The sequence below is a fragment of the Battus philenor genome, unplaced genomic scaffold (genome assembly GCF_028537555.1).
Source record: "Battus philenor isolate CCGP_79_NKW_IND1 unplaced genomic scaffold, ilBatPhil1.0.hap1 SCAF_20, whole genome shotgun sequence".
Taxonomy (NCBI): Eukaryota; Metazoa; Arthropoda; class Insecta; order Lepidoptera; family Papilionidae; genus Battus; species Battus philenor.
In genome coordinates this window covers 7,334,942-7,358,366 of record NW_027181683.1, presented here as the reverse complement: position 1 = coordinate 7,358,366, position 23,425 = coordinate 7,334,942, and the positions used below count along the sequence as shown (strand labels likewise).

The following is a 23,425-nucleotide window of genomic DNA, read 5'->3' as shown; positions in this document are numbered from 1 at the left end:
TCAGAATTTTTATTGTGTAAATTAATTACATAAAAAGTTTAATAAAATTTTTGCTTAAATTTTATTAAACTGTTCTACTTTTACAAGACTTTATGCCTGATTATTTACACCGATTTATGAAGTAATTTTTTTCATTCATTTTAAATTTTCATTTATTCATTTTAAATAATAATTCACCTGTAATGTACACAGCTTAGATGGATTTTATATGTAATAGGTTAGCGAAATATAATATTTATTAAGAATATTTTTATTATGAAATAATGTAAAACCAACATATCTGTGAGTACTATCTAAACAGAATTATTATAAAAGAACATATCACAGAAAGAATTAAACTAACACTAAATGTAGTGGCCACATTTGGATCGTTGCCTATCTCATTCTGCTTCGTTACTCTCTCCATTTCGTCCAGGATTCTCTTCTCTTCCAGAGCGAGTGTAGCTGCCTCATTAATAGTGTGCATGAGAGCGTAGTTTGAGTATTGAGGTTCAGGCAGTCTGAGATAAAGCTTACTGTTCGCTACAACGTAAGCTGTTCGTCGACTTAAGTTCTCAATACGACCAGCTGTAAAAAAATTAACGCGATTATAATTAAACTATGATTTTCTGTAATCATCTAATTTCTTTTTAACTTTTAATAATTCGTCGTCGTCGTTTCAGCTCATAGAGGCTTATTACAAGGCAAAGGTCTCCCCAAGATGTCTATGGGTAGATATAACACAATCGCCACGCTCAGCAGGCAGGTTAGCGATCGCATTTTGATATTAAGCTGCTCTGCTTATCATTTGGAAACTCGTTTCTGAGTAGTGTCAATCCCACATAATTAATGCAAAAAGTGTGAATTATATATAACACTATATTCCGAGAATCGAACCCTGTACCAACATTCGCAAGTATCAATCTACCACTGGGCTACTACTGTTTGTTCTATCTATTAGAAATTAGATGTTTAGCCAGTAACATTAACGTAAAACGTTTACCAACAAGGTGGGTCGACCTTGTTAAGTTCTCGCTTAGACAGTTCTGTGCAGTCCTTTTTGAAGCTTATGTTGGAGTGAACGTTCTGTGGCTAAAATCATGATGAAGATTAACAAACATTACGAACGAATTTCTTACCATCGGGAAGATGAAGAGATTTTAACACTTTTCTCATTATGGGGTCTTCAACTATATGATTGTAGTGTTGCAAGAAGTCATGATAAGTTTCACTTGGCTCTTCCTTGTCGCATAAGCCTCTGAAGTCGTCAGTATCAATACTCCATACCATGAGACCGCCCAAATTGTATTTTATGGCTGTTCTGTTAAGAACGACAATAAATAAATAAATTAAAACAAGAATAGCGACTTCATCACAGAGTTATTTTCGTATACATTATTAACGCAAATTGTATAAACATAAAATAGTAATTTTTTCAGATACCCAGTTATTCAATTTTATATTTCAAAATGACGGGAAATGAGATGTGAATATTTTATTGCAAAAGCTTATGTAACACGATACAGTAAATAAATACTTCGTCATAACCTGTGTGAAAATTAATACAATTCGCAGCTAGAGACTTCCTCGCTTCTCGTTTAGCGAGCCACAAATGTAAAGGAGAAACCACCATTTATTGAGTAGGCCTTTTCGATCTTCTATCTATCGTTGTGGGACTTTTTTCCGCCACTTTTTCACGCAATTCCGCAGTGTTAGTAATGGTAGTCGGTTAATATCGACCGACCAAGAATTGAAAAATTAGAATGCTACAGTGTAATGAGTGACAGCCCAAGCCGAGGTCTCACCTAGAAGCTCCGCGGTGTTATAACCCCATAAATATGATAAAATTACGGAATCTGTATGTCAAAAAAGTAATGACGTATTTACCTGACTTTAACGGCGATAGACCTTGGATTGTCGTAGGAAATGATTCGCTTGCCGTCTCGTAAGTATGGTGTCGCTGATTGGTCGTGCCAAAAATGTGTCCATTTCGATGATTTGTTTGTGGTCTCCATACATATCTGCGAAAAAGTTTTTTTTATTAATCAATTCAATAAAATAAAATAGATTTAAACGATTGAATGAAAATACATGACTTCATTTAATAATTTTATAAATTCGACTAATTAGCTGTAATGAGGATATTATATCTTAGTTTTTATCGACTAGTATATCTATAAACACATGGCTAAACTAGTAATGGTATGTTTATCCTTTGACGTGGCTATGGGAAACCATGTGCTCGTGTTTTCTTTGAGATATAATGAAAGTTATAATGTATAATTTGTCTGTATCGTGGAGAGTGTATACAGAATAATATTTCACAAAACAATGTAAGCCGCAACCATGAATGGAAGTAACTAGAAGCGAATGTGCTTCACATAAGAAAATAATTCAATCTTACAACATAATATCGTTGGATGTCGTTAGATTATAATTAAAGCGTTCTCACTGAAGCGTTATAATAATACGTTAATATTATTTATCACCGATGCTATTGGAAATCTATGAGGGAGGCCTATGTGCAGCAGTAGACGACCTGCGGCTGAAATGACGTTGATGATTATTATTTATCATTCTATTTAAAAACGACTAGACTATTATTAAGGAATTTTATTGTTAATAACATTTTAGATGATCATATATTTATTATTGTATTCATTATAAACTGAATAGGTCAAGTAGAATGAATTTTCAAAATCTTGCACTGTACCAATACGTTTAAGCAGATCAATATACAAAAATGAAAATAAAAAAAACACCATTGATTTCTTAAAAAATTGCGTAACATTAAAACATGTAAATAAAGTTCTTTTTAATACTGTCTGGAATTGCTAAGATCAGTGATTATTGTTTAAAATTATCCATTAAAGGTTAAAATGTATTTTATAATTATATGTATACAAATACTTACCTCGTTATATCCCATAAATCCAGCTTCTTTTGTGAATGGGCCCTTAAAACCAGTTTGCTCCACAGCTGTTCTTCCAAATTCAATATCTTGTACGTCCTCTTTAAGAATAAATGTACGACCGTACAAAGGTATGCCGAGCACCATTTTATAAGGGCTAACTCCATTAGCCAGGAAATATTTGATCGAGTACTCCTATAATTATATAATAAGAAAGTAAGTTTTTCGAATGTTTAATAGAAACAAATTATAATTTATTTATATTCATTTATTCAAACGTATGCATGTAAATTATGAGAAGAATGAGTCATATGAACCCAACTTGATAGAAACTAGAACAAATTTAGCTCCTATAATGTTATTCTTCAATTTAATGCTACGAGATTTCCAAACACGCCGTGATCTGACATCTAACTAGCTAACGGACGGGTTTTATGTGATCATCTTCACAATATTCCTAATACGGTAGAACAGAAATACAGTCCCAAGCTTTATTATCACTTAGTAATACTACAAACAGGATTTTTTTTTAAATTTATTACGTGGCAAATCAGAGATATTACATGGACTTGTATTTTAAAACCGTACACAGTTGCTTGTAACAGAATTACTAATTTTTAAGTCTATGAAAAGGCAAGCTAACCTTTACTTTAGTAATAAGATTTTATATATATATATATATATATATATATTTATATATATGTATGTATATATGTATACATATACATGTATTTATGCTTTTTGCTCTATACTTTGCTTCCTTTCTTGGAATTTTTTGTTGAAGAATAGTGTAAAAACTACATACCATACGTATACAGCTTACTTATTTGAACGTGAAATTGAAAGTGATGTTGTTGATGAAGAATTAGTGTCTCTTTACTTTTACTACGTTTACTTACCACGCTCAGTACGTCATCTTCGCTTGTGCCTCTGAGTGGAGCGTTCGCGCCAACTACACCGTCCCATGTCCCGTGGTAGTCATAACACATCATATGGATATAATCGAGGTACCGGCTAAGCTTATGCATGTCGTAAGCCGCTTCCATAGTTTCTTTACCAGCTCCGAATGCCGCCGTTAGGAGATATCCTTTCGGTTCGAATGCTTCTTTGAGTTCCTATCAAAGAAAATATTCATTTGAAACAAAAATAAATATTACTTATAAAACTATATTGGTACAAGTTGTGTCATTAATTAGGCATCACATAACATAGTCACCAGCATTTTATTTGATACGTCCGATCGGAGATCAAGCTGTCGAAGTCGAGCAATTACCATATATGATAAACTCGTTTTTTAAGTATGATATTTTGTAAACAAAAATATTATCGTGACACCAAACCGCCACAGTACTATATATATGGAAAGTGGAGACCGATTTTGTTTACACAATATTTGTAATTCTAGGCATTAAACACACTTTTATTGATGATTTTTATTAAAATTTTAGTTTCTCATTTCAATATTCAATGTGGATTAAAATTTGAGAAGTTGTAAAAACCGAAAAGTAAAGAATGGTACTTATGTAAGAAAGTAATATAATACTATATTTTACCTTCACAAGTGAAACGAAGTTAGCTTTGTCAATAGGTCTGCCGTCTCTTTTTGCGGGATATTCCCAATCCAAGTCAAGCCCATCAAACTTGTATAAACTGGAAATTTTTTAATTTCATAATGTTACTAATCATTAGTAAGCAGATTATTTTTTTTAATATTAGATATTACATATATTTTTAGTTAAAAAATTATATATTTGCTTTTCCTACGTATATTTACGTTTTATTCCAATACTTGTGGTTGTAAAATTATCCATAATTTACTTGACATTTTAGGATATTCGTCTACTTTAAAAGTATGGTAAGTTCGTGGGTTTTTTTTACCAAATTGAAAATGAAACATGATGTGAAAGACTGCCGCTCACTGCCGCTCAACGAGCCACGGAGAAGGCTATGCCCGAGATTTGTCCACGTGATCGATTTAGGGAACTATATATTAAATGATATTGCCCTGCGGATAAGCAAGTTTAAGCGGCAATGGGAGTCGACATAGTGTGTAGAAGGTCCACCCACAAGACGGACTGACGACTTTGTTAAGGTTGCCGGATGACGTTGCACCATAACGCAGTTATATAGAGATGTAGAACAGATGGCAACAAAGGCCTTAGGGTTTTTATGTCAAGAAGGAAGAAGACCGGTAAGTAAAACGCGTGTCTACGTACAAGTGGACATACGACCTTGTTAAAGCCGTCGATGCTGCATGCATACTACTTCTAACTGGTCCAATTAAAAATCTTTGGGCGGTCTATATCGAGCAGTGGACATCCTATGGGTGAAATGATGACGATAAAGAAATATTTATAGTAAATGGTAACACTCACTTAAGAAAAACAAGGACACTGTTAATGAATTTTGCTCTGTTCTCAGGTGTTTCTGCCATCGCAGAATACTTGCTGGAACCTTCATTCCAGCCTCCGATCGCAATCGTTACCTTGAGATGGGGATAGCGACTCTTTAAAGCCACGATACCTTTGTAGCCAAAATTGCCGTTGTCCTTTTCTATATCATTCCAAGAATCTGAAATCATAATGTAATCAATAATTATATTTGCTAATAGAAAAATTTAGGCTAGGTTTGATTAAAAGTGAAGGAAGAGATATCGCGCGAAGAGAGATCGTCCACTGTTGTAGCAATCTGGGAGCATTTTTTATTTATTAATATTATATTGTAAATGCCTTTTAATAAATAATATCAAAATTATTAAAAAATTGATTATAAATTATTATTATGTAATTATACGGGGTCTAGATAAGCCCACCCCACCTAGTTTAACGACGACGTAGTCAAGGTCGTGTGAAGTAACGTGAAGTTGCTGTACGCGGACATTGCAAGACCGGTCATTATGACTATCTTTGGGGAAAGACCTTTTTTGAAAACTATTTCGATTTATTTCTGTCGTAAAACTGTAACTGCATAAAATAAAATAATTTCTTTCTATTAATTTGAAGTGATTAAACGAAACAAAATTCTAACGTCGTTCCGAATTACATAATTTTCTATTTTTTTTGCATTACCCCGGTTGCGCGATTCTATTCAGAAGGTGGGAAGTATCTTCTGCTCAGTATAGAGGGAAAAAAAAACCTGAACAATTTCTGGAAAAATGTTTTAAAACTTGGTTCTGGCTCTATACCTTTTTTTGGAATGTTATTCAATTATGCAATTCAATACAGCAATTCAGATCTTTTTATCACCTCACTTTATATTAATGTCATTAAAATAAAGTAATTAACGAGGAATGGATTGTAAATGAGAAAACACTAATTATTTATATAGGAATGACAAATTACCATTTTAAATCTAGAATTATGGTTTGTTTTTTATCCGTTATTGCTTATGAGTATGGCAATTGATGCAATAATAAAACGAATGCTTACCTAGACTCTTAATGCCCATTGTTGTTTCATCGAGACCAGCGAAGGAATAGACGATGTGGGTGCACAATGACGGCTCCAAGTGGCTAATGTCGAATTGACCATCTTTTGGCCGGTAAGTGGCCCAAGTGCCGATGTAGCAAACCACGACTTTACCGTGCATTGGACCTGTAAACAAATGATATAATCTTATATACATACACACACACACACACTCACACATATATATTTTTATATATATATATTACTTATCACAGTTTTGTGTTTTTTAAAGGATTATTTTTTATTTAGCGTGTTACTGTATTGATTCTTTTTAATGGGAAGAGAGGGGCTGGAAACCAGTACTGCTCAATATATTTATTGTATGCATAATAATCCCCTGTTATTAGTATATTATAAAAAGGCACTAAACTGGTTTATATTTATTTATTTAATGTATGTTAGTCATACAATGATGATAAGTACATCGGAAAATAAAGAAGTAAAGATATGGGGCAGCATTTTTGTAAATTGGGAAGAAATAAATCATTACTTGCATTTTTTTAAAAACCAGGCGCATGTGTTTTCACATTTTATGCAGACTTAATGCCTTATAAGTATTCTCTACCAGATAACCCAGGGTATTGCCTTTGCAATCTAACGAGTAGGCAGATGTAAATGTTAATGTCTTTTCAAATTTCTTTTTTCACTGCGATTATCTGCTCCTTTCACTTGCTATGAAAGTGAGATAGAAAGAGTTGTATTTAATGTCAAGCGAATAAAGCAAATAATGACTATCTTATGTTATTTATAAGTATAACAAGCTAATACTCTAAAATGTTTAGTAAGTTTTGTTGCATTTCAACAGCGCTCGACGTGAAGCTGAAAGTTGTCTGTTCCTAATACGTTTTGGATATTAAAATTACACGTGGAAATGTTTTTTTTTTTGCGGTTTACATATAATTAAAACGATAAATTAACACATATACTATATTACACATTAAAAACTTGTTATTGGACGACGGGAGTAATTAATTAACATTTGAATTTTCCGCACAAATTTTTATAAAGGAACGTTAAGTCAGAGATCATATAGTTCTATTGTTGGCATGGCTTGATACAAATAGCAGCATTTTACTTTATATGTTAAGTATAATAACGCTTTTTACACTATTAACATATTTCAACGACAGCACGATATATACTTGAGGCTTTTGTTATGGTGCATATCAAAACTGGTACCCTGCCAGTTTTTGAATTATAAAATATCGAATACTTGGGATTTTATAGATTTTGTAAACTAGTTTTCGGTGGCACAAATAGGAGATCATTATTTTTATATAATCCAATAATAATATTTTATAATTATTTATAAGTATCATGATGAAGGTAGTAAAAAAATTTAGTGTTTATTTAACCTAACCAATAACTTAAGCAAAAGGCTATATTGCGCCGACTTGTTTTTAAAATTATAGCTATTGTTTTGATACCTTTTTAATAATGTAAATCGCTTATATATAAAACTAAATAATCATGATAGTAACATTTCCTTGAGAATAATCTTTTATAAGTTTTTGCTTATAGGAAAAGAAAATATCGTTAAAGTGTTACCCTAGTTTTTTGTATGATAAACATAAACAATCGTTTTATTTTAGTAATGCATATTTTCGTTATCACTACAATTTTTATGATTTTAATTATTTAGCAAGGTTATGGTATTGATGTTATGGTCATGCATTTAAGTCTGTATATTATATAACAGTAAGTCATATAATACATAGACGAAGGTATGAAAACATCAACCGATTTATAAGACTAGATATTTTCCCTTTTCATAAAGAGTTATTTAACGCAATCTGAACTGAATATTGAATTAATATAATTGTTTTTAAAGCATAAAAGTTACGAAAAGTTTAGTGGAAAAGTATTATGTCGTTAGATTTTATAAACCAGTAATATAATACATGTAAATCCTTTTAAATTTAGGACGTTTGAAGCATTTTTATTACACTAATTCGATAAAACTCGTTGGTTCTAGTTGTCCTTGAAGATTAGATTTAAACAAATATGTAATTTGAATTTCGCTACCATGAAGTATCATGACACTAAGTAAAACGTCGCAGTTAAAATATTTCGCAAGTTAAGTATGTAGTTAAAACTTCTTTATTTTGTAAAAAAAATACTTTGACAACAATAAAAATATAAAACAAATTAGAAATAAACACTATCATATCATCAACATATTTCCGCTGTAGAAAATGGGTCTCTTTCGAAGATTTTTATTAACACCGGGAAGAAACTGTCTGTGTACAACTTCTTTCGACGATCTTTATTAGGTGTTACATGAGTCATGTAGTCTTGTGGGTGGATGTCCTACGCGGTACTCCACACCAGAAACTTGAGACGCCAGCAGACATTAGTTTTGCTCGCAATGTGGTCTGCCCAATGCCACCCGCCAGTTGGTTACTTTCATTCATTTATAGGCCTCCTCATTTATAATTCGATCGCATAGAGAAATTACAAGAATAGTCCTTGTTATTGATATTATATGAGATCGTTATTTCAGCCCAAAGACGCTCACTGCAAATCTTAGGGAGATATCTATAGGGGGATAGTATATAAATTGTAATTATATAATATTATTTTATTATTTATTATATATTATAGATTATGTAATAAATGTTTAGGAATGACATCATTAAACGAATGAAAGAATTGTTCAGAATAATTTTAATTTTTGACACGTATAATCTAATATATAAAATTCTCGTGTCACGGTGTTCGAACTTGAACTCCTCTGAAACAGCTTGACCGATTTTTACCAAATTTTATATGCGTATTTAGTAGGTCTGAGAATCGGCTACTATCTATTTTTCATACCCCTAAGTGATAAGGGTTGTTCACCCTTAAAATTTTTTTTTATTTCTTTGACGAAATTTTTTGTTTTTATTTGATACAACATACAAAAATACATACAACCCTAAATTTTCACTCCTCTACGATCAACCCTTATTTTTAAATTGATAATTAAAAATATTTTTTTTGCTAAACAACGTTTGCGGGATCAGCTAGTTAGACTATATATATACGTATATATTATATAAAGCATTTTACAAAATTACACTTACAGGTGTTGAGGAATCAGATAATTAAGCAACCTGATAATAAAATATCATTTCTCCATTCTCATTCTCTATATTGTCCACGCAAAGCGGCCAAAGGACACCTAGTGCATATTTATTATTATATCTGTTTCATTATTCTATATTTAACAGCAATTTTAATTAATTTTAAGGGATTATGTATATTTTATTTTAAAGTGAATAACTTAATGTATGTTGATAAAATTCACTTCACGACATTTGTCGTATTGACACAGTTTTATCACGAGTTACATTGTTATATACTAAAGGAAACTATGTCTCTAGAACTGTCTGTCTTTATGACTTTTGTTGAAAATATGAGGTAATTGTAAATCACAAAAAGTTATTATTATGATTCAAGTTTCTCTGTCCTACATTAATAATATTATACAAAATTCCGTTTATTTTTACAAAGTAATTATTAATGTCGTATTAATATAAATGTTTATTTTTTCAATATGTAAATATGGCTGCCACGCTGATAATGAATAAACACATCAATTAAGCGGATTATTGTAACTGTTACTATTTAATTACGTACACAGGAAGAATTCTTGTTTTAATTTGACTTTATAATATGTATAAAGTCAAATTAAAGGGCATAAAAACAAAGAAAAATTGTTATCATCAAATTGTGCGTCTTATTTTTTATTAATTAAATTCCACTTTGTGGAAAATCGTTATTACAACAAGTGTTAAAATATGTGTGTCGAAAATCGTAACACCTAATTTAAGAATGGTGAAAATTTATTGCTTTTTGTCAATTGTGTAGGTAGTGAATAGAGAGTAATGACACTGGATGCAGGCCGGTTTTAACAGGAATCTGTTGGGGAGGCCTATGTCCAGCTGTGGACATCCTATGACTGAAATAATGACAATGAAACATAATCTTTTATGGAGATTAGCTATTAATACATATGAACTCATTTTTGTTTATATTTTTGAAATATTTGTTATTTGTCATACTAAAGGAATGACACAATTTTTCGCTTTTTTAATTAATTATCTTTTTTTAAATGTCCTCTTTTCAAAATTACTTATTATTTTGTTTCCATTAATAATCTCAGTGGACATCTATCGGTTTATGATGATGATGATGAAATATTTTTTTCAATGTTTTTATTTTTTAAATCTCGTTGATGTTGGTTTGTTATTAATAAGAAAAACTGTACAAGCCGCAGACGCATACGTTCATTAGGCCTTGGTTAATATTTACCGCAGTTCAAACCACTTTGCGTAAAACCATCTAGGTCCATACATGTAACTTTGGAAAGTTGTCTGTGTGATGTAAAGTTTTAATGAAGTATAAGATGTAAACAAAGAGTTCTTTGTAAGTAAGTTTACTACAGTATTTTTACAAAGTGATTGAATGCATGCAATAATAATCTTTATTTTTATATATATGAGTACGAAAATTGGTGAGGAATTTGGATGTATACCTAGATGCCAATGTATATATTTTAAATGTTATAATTAATAAATTATGGCTTTGATTAGCCGCTTTTTGTTTATATCATTTGTATTTTATTTATTTAAGTTACTATACGACTTAATATAAGTTGTAAAAGTCTTCTTTTAGCTGATATAAGATTGTGCAAAAAATTGTTATTTTATCGCGGTGAAGGTTTTTTTTAAATAAAAAAGTCGAATATTAAAATAATAATTATTAATTATTCAATGGAATATTTTGAATTATTCCATTGAATTTGTTCTTTAATCAACGTTATTTCATTGATTAAAATACAAGTAATTGGTGCCTTCAGGTAAATCGAAAAATATTTATAATAAAGACAAGGGAATTTATGAATAACTAGTAAAAGTAAAGAATGTAAAAATTTTGAATGACTCAACAAAAGTAAAGTATATTAACTAATATATGGCGACCAGGCTCGAAGTGTTCATTTAAATAATAATCTTAGGATACTGTGACAAACTGTAAAATATGTTATGTCTAAGCGCAGCATAGTAACTTCTTGTGTTCACTAGATCGTGTAAACTTACTTTCTACTTTCTCTTCGCAAAAAAAACTAGTGATATTTATAAATACATAATATCTGTAATACGTGTTCTCAAAATATGCCTTTCACTTACCACCCAAGGTCTGTCCCTCCAAAACGGATACCATTCCTATTAGAGAAAAAACCCACAGAACGTTCACCGTTTTTAACATTTTTATAATGAAAAAAAGTGTAACTCGTAATTTATATAAAACAAAAGTAGTAGTTTTAAACAATTATTTCAAAAGTTGACGTCGCTTTGCGGCGACATTCTCAGCGACTGTGACTATTTGATATTTTGTGATCGTTTCGCTTGGAAACCGTTGCATCATTGTTAAGTAAAAATGAACTTTATTTACTAAATATACGGTATAAATTCAATTATTATGCAACTTACGTGGTTGGTAAATCGTTCTGGACAGTGCTTCAATGTAATTTGAATCGTAAAGAACACGCATAAGGTTTAAAGCTGTATTTGATTAGCAAAGAACAGGTTTGGCTGTAGGGGAACCAAGTCCATTTCGTATTGAAAGTGATTTTTTCCTGTCTGAGGCAGGCACAAACAAAATTTAGATGACTCATCAACGTAAAAAATTAAATGTAATTTTGTTACTATGTGGTAAAAGTAATCACTAGCTATATTAATAATTAACGGTAATTACGATAATTGTCAATGTAAAGAAAATAACAGCTAATTTTAATTATTTATTTTGTAATAATTGTATATTAATAACAGTAATAATTTAATTAACAGAGATCAAATTTAAACAGAATTCTTTATCAAGGAACAATTTTTTCTAACTAATATTCAAAGCCGTTCCTTTTCTAAACACTACGAAGTAATTAAATAAATAGTCAAAAGGGAATGAAATCACGTATATGTGTTTTATTCTCGATACTTTTTTTATATTTATTTTTTTCCTTTATTATACATGATAAATAAATATTTATTTATATAAAGCAATAATTACATTCAAAGATTTACAATTAAAACCTTTTCTTAATATCGTATTGTATTTTTTTGTTTCGTCATTCTTCACATTTATTATTTATATGATAAATGTAAATAGAAACTTATCAATTAGTTTACCTGATCTGGTTCATGCTGTGTTATTCGCTGATTCAACCAACATTGTTCACCTGAGTCATTACATCCAAAAAAATATCTAAATTATTAATTATGAGTACAGAAATTTTAGCGTAATCGTTATAATGGCGATATTTTCTTTAAAATATCTTAGTGACAGAGATTGTAAAATAATACTGCTTTCTTAATATCAAAACATTGCAATGTTTTGGAGGATACAATAATTATACTTTATTTCGATTTAACGAATAATATAATAATATCATAATGAACTGTTGTGAGTTACGTATAGCTTTTAACTAATCTTTGTTGTTTTGTTTTCCATAAAAATGGTAGACTGTAATAAAAATAATATAACAAACATTCATAAAAAATTCTAGCTTTTCATTTCATACTTATTTCTCAAATGTCATTATACAACGTACTTTGCCTGTTTGGTAGACTTAACTGTATTGTTACAACAAGAATGGTACTTTATTTGTGATATTTAAAACATAATTAAAAGTCAATGTAATTGATAGACGGTGAAATAACGCCTTTGATCCAACCAGCGGTAACCTTAACGTTGTGATAGATGCCGGGCTGATGGTCAACACCGCACCCAAATCCCGCTGAGGTGATACCGACTAGGTAGTAACGTCCACTATCTAAAACTATCAGCGGTCCACCGGAGTCACCTAAACAAAAAGACATTAGGTCACTCACGGCATATAACGATGTTTATTGTAATTTTGTTCGCGATGTTTCGAGTCATCAACATTTCAGCAGATAGGCCCAAGCCTCTTCAAAAGATCGTCACGATGAACAATCTTGCGCCGTTCGTGTCCAGCGAGTTCCCCCGACCCCCTTCACGTCTCGTCGTGGGCGCGACTCGACAATCTTTTGTAACCTTATGTTTCGAATCCTTTGTGGTATCTATGATCACGTGTTGAACATTTACTAATTTACAAATTTGTAAATTATTGTTGTTGGTTAGATCTAAGTAAAATGAATTCAAAGTATCTTGAGGTTTTGCATGGATATGCTTGGTTTTCGATTTAATTATGATATAATTAAGATTTGTTATGATGTGTGTTACTTTATACTGTGTTAATGACTTTTAGCATCACTGGTAACATACGTCGTGATCTATCACTTCGGCCCTCATTGGCACGCTCGCAGTAGTTGTCACGGCAAAAACTATGCTATTCTCTGCGGGATGGAATCAAGAATGAAGAGATGTGTACTGTAGAGGCTTTAAGAGTCTGAAATAGATACCGGCAAGCGCAAAAGTACCCAGCTACAAAGTGTAGGAATAACCTTAAGGTTAACGAAGGATGTTGAGTGCAGGCCGCTTTTTTTAATAAAGGCGGATTTTTAATAAAGTATCTATTTTTGTTTATACCTAAACATGCATCTTGATGGCCATCCGAATGTCCAGCGCAGATCATCTCTGAATGTATCTCTACGGAGATTTGTTTACTTTGGTGCCAATTGATACACTGTTCGGTGCCTGTTAAAAAATACCAAAGTAATAAAATAATCATTTTTAAAGGAGAGCAAATGTTATATTTGTGCTTTAAAATATAAGATATTACAAGATCTACATTTTTGAAACTTTAAGTATGTTGGAAGAATTAATAAATAGGCAGAGATTAATTAATTGGGTACGTTATGATCTGAAGTTAGTGTTGGCTTAGTCGCACATATATCCGAATTGTGAATGAAAAAGAAGTGAAAAATGTTCTTTTTACAGAATTTAATTTATTTTTAAATAACATACAAATGGTGGCTATTATGGAATACATTTTTGTACCGAAATATTCCAGGACGACCATAGCTGCTTGTGCCAGACGGGCCACAAATTACAAAATAATGAAGTAGTAAATTAATTCCAATTGTTAATTTTCATAATTTTTATTATTTAAGAGTATTATAAAATGACTCTGAAGTAATTATTTATTATTTTGGAATAATCATTTTATAGAGGTGATTGGAAATAAGAGTATAAGCTTTGAAGCATTTTGCTGATAAATGCTTCAAAATACACCTTTAACCAACCGCCCTTTATAAATAAATAATACTACTAATATTTAATAACAGATTTTACACCGTAGGTTTGATTAGTAGTTAATTTACAATTTTATCGAATTTCGGAATTAAGATATTAGGACCTTGAATAAGTTCTCGCTGTTTTTTTTTTCACAAATTTTTTATTTAAAATACAATGCTTACAATGACATTACTCAAAGTATTGTCCATCATTAGAGACCACTTTCTCCCATCTCTCTGGTAGCAATTGAATCCCCCGTCGGAAAAGTGACTCATCTTTCGAGGCAATCCATGAATCAAGCCGTTTTTCGGCTTCTTCAAAAAAATGGAAGCGCTGCTCGCTTGAACCGTGCGCCATCGACCGAAACAAGTGGTAATCGGAGGGGGCTATGTCCGGTGAATACGGCGGGTGGGGTAGAATTTCCCATTGAAGTGTTTCCAGGTAAGTTTTGACTGTTTTTGCCACATGTGGCCGAGCATTATCATGTAATAAAATCACTTTGTCGTGTCCCTGCTCGTATAGTGGCCGTTTTTCTTTCAGAGCGCGACTCAAACGCATCAACTGAAGTCGATAGCGAGCTCCCGTGATAGTTTCATTAGGTTTAAGCAGCTCATAATCACCTAGATCACACCAAATGCAGAGAAGAAGCTTAGAACCATGGATATTTGGTATAGGCGACGATGTTGATGCGTGACCCGGCATACCCCACGATTTTTTTCGCTTTGGATTGTCGTAGTGAATCCACTTTTCATCCCCAGTGACGATACGGTGCAGAAAACCTTTTCATATTTGTCGTTGAAGCAACAATTCACACATGAGAAAACGTCGCTCTACGTCTCTCGGCTTCAACTCATACGGCACCCAATGTTCTTGCTTTTGGATCATTCCTAACGCTTTTAAACGTTTTGAAACTGTTGACGCATCTACTTGTAACGTTTTCCCAAGCTCTACTAACGTCTGACATGGATCTTCTTCAAGCAATGCCTCCAATTCTTAGTCTTCAAATTTTGTCGGTGCTCCAGAACGCTCTTTGTCTTCAAGGTCAAAATCATTATTTTTGAAGCGCCTAAACCAGTCTCTGCACGCTGTATTCGACAAAGCCCTGTCACCATATGTCTCAACGAGAATTCTGTGTGCTTCTGCTGCAGATTTTTTCTGAATAAAGCAGTGCAATAAAATTCCCCACAAAAACACTTTATTTGGCACAAAAGTACACATTTTCACAAAAGGCAAATAAATATGTCGTTGACACTGTGGTAAACTCTATTCTACTATAATTTGAGGTTACATATAGCACTACTTTGGTGATTTGTTACCGTACGAAATTTCAGGCACAGAGTGCCGCAACGCCATCTTTCAAAAAACAGCGAAAACTTATTCAAGGTCCTAATAATAAAATTTAATTTTAGGCGTTTTATTATCTGATCATGGTATGTAAGTTATCTAATACGAATTTGAATGAGGTTAAAAATAAATGCTGGTATATTATTTCTTAGACTAATACCTAACATCTAATGAGTTAATACATTAATAGTTAATATGTACAATTTGTAGTAATAAACTTACTGAGAATGGGAACGGTGGCCGATCGAAGTAAATTAGTGCCAGTATGTCCATTGCTAGCATCAGTTTTGCCCCAACCGGCTATGACGCCGGACTTCCCTCTTAATTCCAAATCCAACTCTGGTAGACATATGGGCAAAATGTGCCCCGTGTATGTTATAGGTCGAGAAAGTTTTAAAAGCGCAATATCATACCGATCCGGTTGTGTCATGCGGAATTGAAACAATGGGTGAAGAATTTTTTGTACGACCCTGTGAAGTAAATAAAAGTTTTCTTTTGTTATTAATCTTTATATTTATTAGTAAGGCAAAACCATTTTATTTTTATGAACACTACGTGTTATGGGACTAAATTACTCTACAAAAGTAAGTGAAGTTGGTGAACGTGGATTCACACCATGGGCAAGCTCAACGAGCCACGGACTAAAGGGTTATGCTTAGTTTCTCTATGAGATAGAAGAAGGCATAGTCTGGCGGATTAGCAAGTAGAAGTGGCAGTGGAAGGTCACAGAGCTCGTGTGAAGTTCATCCTGAAGGTGGTCGTTTACAAGCATAAAGCGTTGAATAATATGGATTGTAACAGATTGTTAGGGATGTTGGAAGATACTGGATGCAGAAATCTTTAGACCTATGTCCAGCAACGATCGCCCTACGGCTAATGAATAGCAATGTAGCAATTTATCGGCATTCATCAAGCCATTTTGATATCCTGGAACTCTCGATGACCGAGATAGGGAAGGTGAGTTAAAAGTTCGATTTACAATACGACTGGTTGAAAAGGGGAGATTTTTATCTCCTAAGTTTACGTTAGCAAGAAAGTAATAAGGAGAAGTAACATCGTAGGAATTTTAGAAGCTGTAGGAGAACGGATCCTGTTCTTGTCTCCGTGAGAAATAGTATACATATTCCTGAAGAAAAAGAATATAAATAAATTAAAAAAGTCGATAGAGTAAATAAAAAAGGTAAAATAATATAAATAATAATCATTATCATTTTAGCCAAAGAATTTCCACAGTTGGCTAAAGGTCTCTTTCGTAGATTTAAAATAGGACCTGTTGAAAGCGGGATGCATCTAGCGTCTTCCAACGCCCTTAAGAAGGTTTTCTGTTCACCTTGTAAGCGGGCGTTCTGTGCTACACTTGTCAGTTTGTGGTCTCCACTCCATAACCTTAAGGCCCCACTGATTAAATTAAATAATTGCTAATGTACCCAAGTTTTCGGGCTGTGTGTGCCCCGGCCGTTGTATCGAGGGCTCCCAACCAGACTGCGATGTCACGTGGTCGAGCACGAGAGACGCAGTGAGCCGCCGTCGCGACAAACCACCGCGAGACTGTTCAAGAAAAATTTGTTAAAAATTATCAACCAACTGACAAGATAATCTTATATAATGCTTCACCATCGCATAATGCGAAGCTCTCCGGAATTGAAATGTAATTGTAAAAGTTTTCGCTGCACTATTTTTATGCTGTTTATTTTAAGGCGTATTAGTACTCGTCATTGATCAAGTAATATGATTTGATAAAATTAGAGCCTATAAAATTGGCATTATTTTATAAAGTTTGATTCACCAAAACTTACCTACGATAATAAAAATTAATTAGCAGAGAAAAATTATATATGCGATACCATTCTAGGGAGCCAGCAACTCTTCTATCTCCTTGCTTCGACGATTCAATTGTTATGCAGTTGCGTATTGCCTATGTATTTAATTCATTACCTAAATCGTTATGTTGTGATGAGTTTGCTAATATAGATAAATTTCAGAGTCCACCTAATCGACAGTATATTAAGATTTGGCTGTATCTTTATAAGTTCAATTTGAAATTAAGAACCATTTATTATTTACATATAGTTATAGAAATAAGTACGTCATTCTGCGGCTATTATACTAGTTCTCGATTATGTTTAATTTAACCAATTCTTTAAAATTAATTTTCACTTTAATTTTTTACGCAATCGGTGCAGCTGAATAAATATTATTTGTCTAAGAAAGCCAGTTTCCTTTGAAACAATAAACAGGTATATATAAATATATATAATTTGGAGGTCATCGCAACATAATGTAACAAAAATCACTGATCTAAATTCACATTGTTGAATTCAATGTTTGGAGAGAAAATATTAATTAAACATCATTGACCTCAAAATGGTACTGGTGCGTGACAAGTGTCTCTTTAATGTTAATTTAACGCCGCGTTTGGCTAAAAATATTTAAACAGGTCATTGTTGATGGAGTAAAATCAAAGAATTGTTATTTTAATTCGTCAATAGCCAGGTGTTACCGCTTATTCATTACAGGAAAACTTTTACTGCATACTTCGTTTGTATTGCAGAGTAAGATTTATAATTTACAAATAAATATGTTTTTTATTTTAACTGTTAAAAGAGAAAATAGTCTATGTTTCAATTTAAATTAATAATTAGTATCTTTAATGTTTAATGTAGCAATTCTTTCATAAAGTAACAATTATTTTTATCTGAAGAAATTTTAATTTTTGGTTTGCCTTATGGCTATTTTCGTGAATATTCATCTATATCTATATCTATATATACCATGGGTGATGATAGCGTGCTGTCGAAACGGAGCGGCTGATATTCTCCCGTTTTGCCGCGCATAAGACAGGGGCTTTCTGTAGTACAATATGGATATGGATGTTCTTTATAAAGCATCATAAACATATACATAAAATTTAGATTACCTAATACACCTCCACATTGAAATTCTGATATTCTGACATGTGCTTGCCAAGGGAATTCAGCGAATCGAGCTTCTCTACCTCCAATGATTCTTTTTTGTAATATCCTATTCGATGGCAATCCGCAATCAATCTGAAAATATCATAAACATTATTTAAATTAATATATCTGAGGAAAATGCGTTTATACCATTTGTCTGTCTCAGTGTAGATAAAAAACTTAGACACTGAATCAAAACGGTATTTATTAAAAAACTAATGAACTAAATATCGCTGTGCGAAGAGATATATACCATTTAATGAATTCTATTTTGAAAGTGAGCAAAGAGTTATTGTGATTATACAAACTGATGTGAAAGAAGATGAGAAACATGAATGAAGTAAAACATAAGAATTTGATTGATTCTTAAAGGGTTGTCGGCGGCTAGACAAATGGGGCAAATAAAGAAACAGCGATGAAAAATATCCAAAGTGATTTTTTAAATGTTTATAAACATTCACTCTAACTTTTAATGTTTGTGATTTCAGTGACAATATTTTATTTTGTACCTGCGTAAGATCATCATCAGCCCGTCGCCGAAATACGTTAGCTGGAACTACATTTCTCTGAGGAACTAAACGCAGCTTCGGTGGAGCTACTTTGTATTTCCACTCCGATGATGATATACTGTAAAATATATACATATTTAGAATTAAGTAAACTTCCAGTATCCTTTAGGGCCTAAAGAGTAAGTCTAAGAAAAATGTGTAAGGTAGCTCAATCAGATCACATTTGCAAGCACATAGTCACTCAATGAGCAATAGAGAGGGCTATGTTCTGAAATTCTTTACGAGTAACGTAGAGATATGTAGACGAATGGAAGATATCGACAAAGCTTAGCGGGTTGGCCAGTTGAATAAGGCCAGTGGAAGATGTTGGATGCAGAAAGTTTCCTATGGGTCTTATCGGAAATCTTTAGGAGAAGGCTATTTCCAGTAGATAACTTACTATGGCTGAATGATGATAAGGTGTTATTACAGATCACTTTAATATTTTGAAATCGTGTTGTAAATTTCCGCATATTGCTTATTTAAATATAAACATATTTAAAGTTTAAAGTTGTTACAATTTTACAATAATAATATGACACATACATACGTTTAGTATAACTTAACACAAAATGTAAACAGTGCTAATACAATGGGAACGACCAAAGTTAAAAACGGACAATACAGGTTCACATCACGGAGAGAGCAGTGCGATAACTATTAAATTAGTACACGAAAGTCGCTAATCTCATATGAAAAATCATAAATGATATAAAATCATGATATTATAAATTTAAATGATTTTTAAAGATTGTAAAAACCTTTGGTTAACCAATATCTGTAAAGTTTAACTGAAGGATAAATTGTTTGCCAGTTTATTACATAAACAACTATAACCCGAGTGTTGCATTCATGTGAATGCAACACTCGGGTAAATGTGAATTGATTATATTACTTGTCAGTACTGTCATCAATACCTTAGAGTAAACAATTATTGCTCATTCGAATTTAAATTAGAACGCCGTCTTGAATACGGATGTAGAGACTCAAATAATAGCTGTCGTTGTTTTTGGGTCAATTACGATTATATATAGTAGACTGGCTCTCATTTCACTCTAAGAGTCACTCTCACTGGCACCTACATACCGCATATACCAGTAATCTATTTTAGTGAAATAAGTTGTCATATAGGTCAAAATAACTGTCAAATCTTACACATTATCGAATACGTCGTTGTTTCTAACAGGCTCTGCCGGGCCACAGCAGGAGAATAACCAACTGCTGCCACAGCCTTTAAGCCTTGTGCCTCCTCGTAACCAGCAACTCACTGACAGAGTACAAGGTTTAACTTCAGATCCTATGCTGCATGTCGTTGGATAACCGAAGAAGGAAGCTATCATGCGACTGGTCAGAGCTGAAAGTTTAAATCGAATTCATTCATACCTATTAATTAATAAAAAATACCTATAATTTATCCTAACTAAATCACTTAACTCAATGCTATTTTCGTCCGACAGAATTAATACCAGACAATGTACAATTTGTCTCATATATTGTTTGCACAGTGCGAACGCGTTCTTTTGTTCTTGTGTTAATTGCTCCTGTGTTTTGGTTGATTTCTATTTAACTTGTGGTTCAGCGTGTTTTTGCATTGATTTCTGTTCAATATTTCACTTAGTATGTGCGTCGCGAATAGTTTATTGGAAAATTAGCAAAATGATAAATAAATATATGAGCATATGTATTATGTGCACATCTTTAAAAAAAGTAATTGCATGTAAACCCTTTAAATTTTTATAAAGTGTTGACAACCACTACAATCATTAGTTACTTTAACTTATTTAATAATAAGCAATTCAAGTAGAAATTTAACTCTAAAAGTTTGCAAATATTATACATAAATTTTAAGTGATTTATAATATTTTTTTTAGAAATTTAATAATCAAAATTTACTTTACCTTCTACAGCTCCAGTTTGACCAGTTACATTCAAAATCATTAAAGGGATAAGAACTTTTGTGCTCATCCGCCATTTTGTCATCCTTTTCAGGCGCCATCTTGTGACTTTGGCGTGGGAAGGTTTTTCCAAACATATAACTTTGGAAGTTTTTGTATGTTCTGAATGTTTTATACAAATACATTTTCTATTATCGTTATTCACCCTTGACATGGCGCTTTTATAAAGTTGTATAGTTCGGACATATCGTTAGTTAGCGTATCACGTGTTTTATTCAGAAAAGAGGCTAGAAAGAAAATTTCTTTTATTGGATTTTTTTAATAGGACTATAGATTATGTAAAAGATAAAGCAAACCGTCATAAAATATCACTCTAAGAAAACTTTTGTTATTCCATTATCACCATCCAAGTCTAAAACAATGGACGAATATGAATTTGTTTATGATAATCGATCCTACCTTTTTTGTCCATCCTTCTGTTTATTGTCGTTGTGAAATTTATATAGGGTGATTGACTACAGGCGTAAAAGCTTTGGAACAGTTAATGTATAGCTCATTTTATGCAAAATAATGTATGGTATACCTTGTCCAAAAAGAATGGTTTTAAAAATATTCAATAACTTTATGATACTGTAGTGGGGAAAAGTGATTTCAAAATTCGCACAAAACATGAAGTTTAATTATATATAATAAGTTGGCCTGTCGCATTCGAATAGTAAAAATATTAATGTCATATATTTTAGAGCGATCGCTACATACAGGATAATTGGAAATAATTGGATGGTGTAAAAGCTTGTTTGTGAAAGGGTTTGTGTTGTTTGTAAAAGGGTTTGTATTGATAAACGAGCTATTCGCCCTTTAAAGCTTTTACGTCTGTAACCAATCACACTGTATATTTAAGACAATACTCATTTAATAGCTATAACATTTATAATTTCAAAAAGATTTTTAATTTTTTATCACTATAATTAAGAAGGTTATTGTCATCTAATAATACATGTACTAGCTATCAACAATTGACAGCCTTCTTTAAATATAATGTTTTTAATATAAGACCATTACCTAGAAGCGCGGTGGTGCGTTTACCGCTTTCCCTCTGTTAATTGGTACTTTGGAAGTGCTACAGTCTTTATTACTATCTCTGCACACAGGCTGCTACTGTCCGACGGGAGGTAGTCAAGTGAGAGTTAAAATACAATGGATGTAATAATAAAAGAAAATAAAGAGCAATATAATCGGCGAAAAGTAAGAAATTACTGAGAATGTATTAGCATAATTATTGTAACAAGTTAAATATATATAATATATGAGAAGTTTCTGTTTTTGTGCATACAAATCCATCATGATATCTCCGTAACTATAAAACTTTTAAATTTCAAATTGAGTAGGAATATTTCATTCGTCTGGTAGATGTCAGCTAAGAATGAATTTTATGAAATTCTACCCGCAAGGGGCGTTTATTAAGTTTGTGAAGCGGGCGAGTGAAAGCTAGCAATAAATATATTCATAAGAACGTTTTATTATTAAGTTACATAGATTTCGTCATTGAGTTTAAATTCAAATCCAAAGAATTTTTTTGTTTCGAGTCACTGAAGATCTGCTCAAAAAGAAAAAGTTGGAGTTTCAAACTTAAAACAAAAAGCGCTTTGTGTTTGACCTACTTTCTTTGAAGAAGCATTAAATTTACAGTTAACCGCTATTTGCTTGAAATTATTCATACTTTTTACGAAAGGTTGTGCACAAAAATTGTTATAATGAAAGTAATACAGATATAAATCCGTTTCAATACAATACATACCACTGAAATCAAATGAATCACATTAAAAATATGTAGCCGATTTTTTCAAATATTATTAACGTTTTTTACATATTCCTTGATTGTTTCTTACATAGGTCAATTTTAAAGTATACAAAAGACCAAATTTTTCATTATCAAAGCATTGCATATAAATTCATTTTGTTGGTTAATAAATCTATTTAAAGAGAAGTGATAGTCTTTTACAGGCGGAGATTTTCGATTGTAGATCGCGGGTTGATTTCCAGGATACAATCTTATGTAATTCATAATTTGTGCACTAATTTATATGAGATTGCCAATGTTCATAAATAAGTTTCTAGAATATAAGGCGAT

The 23,425-nt window shown here is 32.0% G+C and overlaps 2 protein-coding genes across 2 annotated transcripts; both read right to left on the bottom strand.

Annotated features, from left to right (window-relative positions):
• Window positions 1-86: 86 nt before the first annotated feature.
• LOC137923083 (probable chitinase 2) lies at window positions 87-11,702 on the bottom strand. The gene is made up of 9 exons (XM_068766217.1): window positions 11,529-11,702; window positions 6,319-6,483; window positions 5,266-5,461; window positions 4,444-4,540; window positions 3,790-4,005; window positions 2,894-3,085; window positions 1,867-2,000; window positions 1,119-1,300; window positions 87-567 (listed from the first exon to the last, which is right to left on the bottom strand). The coding sequence occupies exons 1-9, from the start codon at window positions 11,605-11,607 to the stop codon at window positions 290-292; spliced, it is 1,539 nt and encodes a 512-aa protein (XP_068622318.1). The 5' UTR covers window positions 11,608-11,702; the 3' UTR covers window positions 87-289.
• Window positions 11,703-12,845: 1,143 nt separating this feature from the next.
• LOC137922968 (trypsin-4) lies at window positions 12,846-21,395 on the bottom strand. The gene is made up of 8 exons (XM_068766083.1): window positions 21,326-21,395; window positions 20,555-20,753; window positions 19,361-19,478; window positions 18,815-18,944; window positions 17,325-17,445; window positions 16,120-16,367; window positions 13,906-14,013; window positions 12,846-13,198 (listed from the first exon to the last, which is right to left on the bottom strand). Exons 1-8 carry the CDS (start codon window positions 21,393-21,395, stop codon window positions 13,020-13,022), a joined length of 1,173 nt encoding a protein of 390 aa, XP_068622184.1. The 3' UTR covers window positions 12,846-13,019.
• Between the last annotated feature and the right edge of the window lie 2,030 nt (window positions 21,396-23,425).

What these genes read in the sequence shown, in the direction of transcription:
- LOC137923083 (XM_068766217.1), bottom strand. Translation starts at nt 11,607, where the DNA reads ATGTTAAAAACGGTGAACGTTCTGTGGGTTTTTTCTCTAATAGGAATG. An exon ending in GGAGGGACAGACCTTGGGTG is followed by an intron (nt 6,484 to 11,528) that starts GTAAGTGAAAGG and finishes ATTTGTTTACAG; the next exon opens with GTCCAATGCACGGTAAAGTC. An exon ending in AATGGGCATTAAGAGTCTAG is followed by an intron (nt 5,462 to 6,318) that starts GTAAGCATTCGT and finishes TTATGATTTCAG; the next exon opens with ATTCTTGGAATGATATAGAA.
- LOC137922968 (XM_068766083.1), bottom strand. Translation starts at nt 21,395, where the DNA reads ATGGCGCCTGAAAAGGATGACAAAATGGCGGATGAGCACAAAAGTTCT. An exon ending in CACACAGCCCGAAAACTTGG is followed by an intron (nt 16,368 to 17,324) that starts GTACATTAGCAA and finishes TTTACTTCACAG; the next exon opens with GGTCGTACAAAAAATTCTTC. An exon ending in CCATCAAGATGCATGTTTAG is followed by an intron (nt 13,199 to 13,905) that starts GTATAAACAAAA and finishes CTTTTTGTTTAG; the next exon opens with GTGACTCCGGTGGACCGCTG.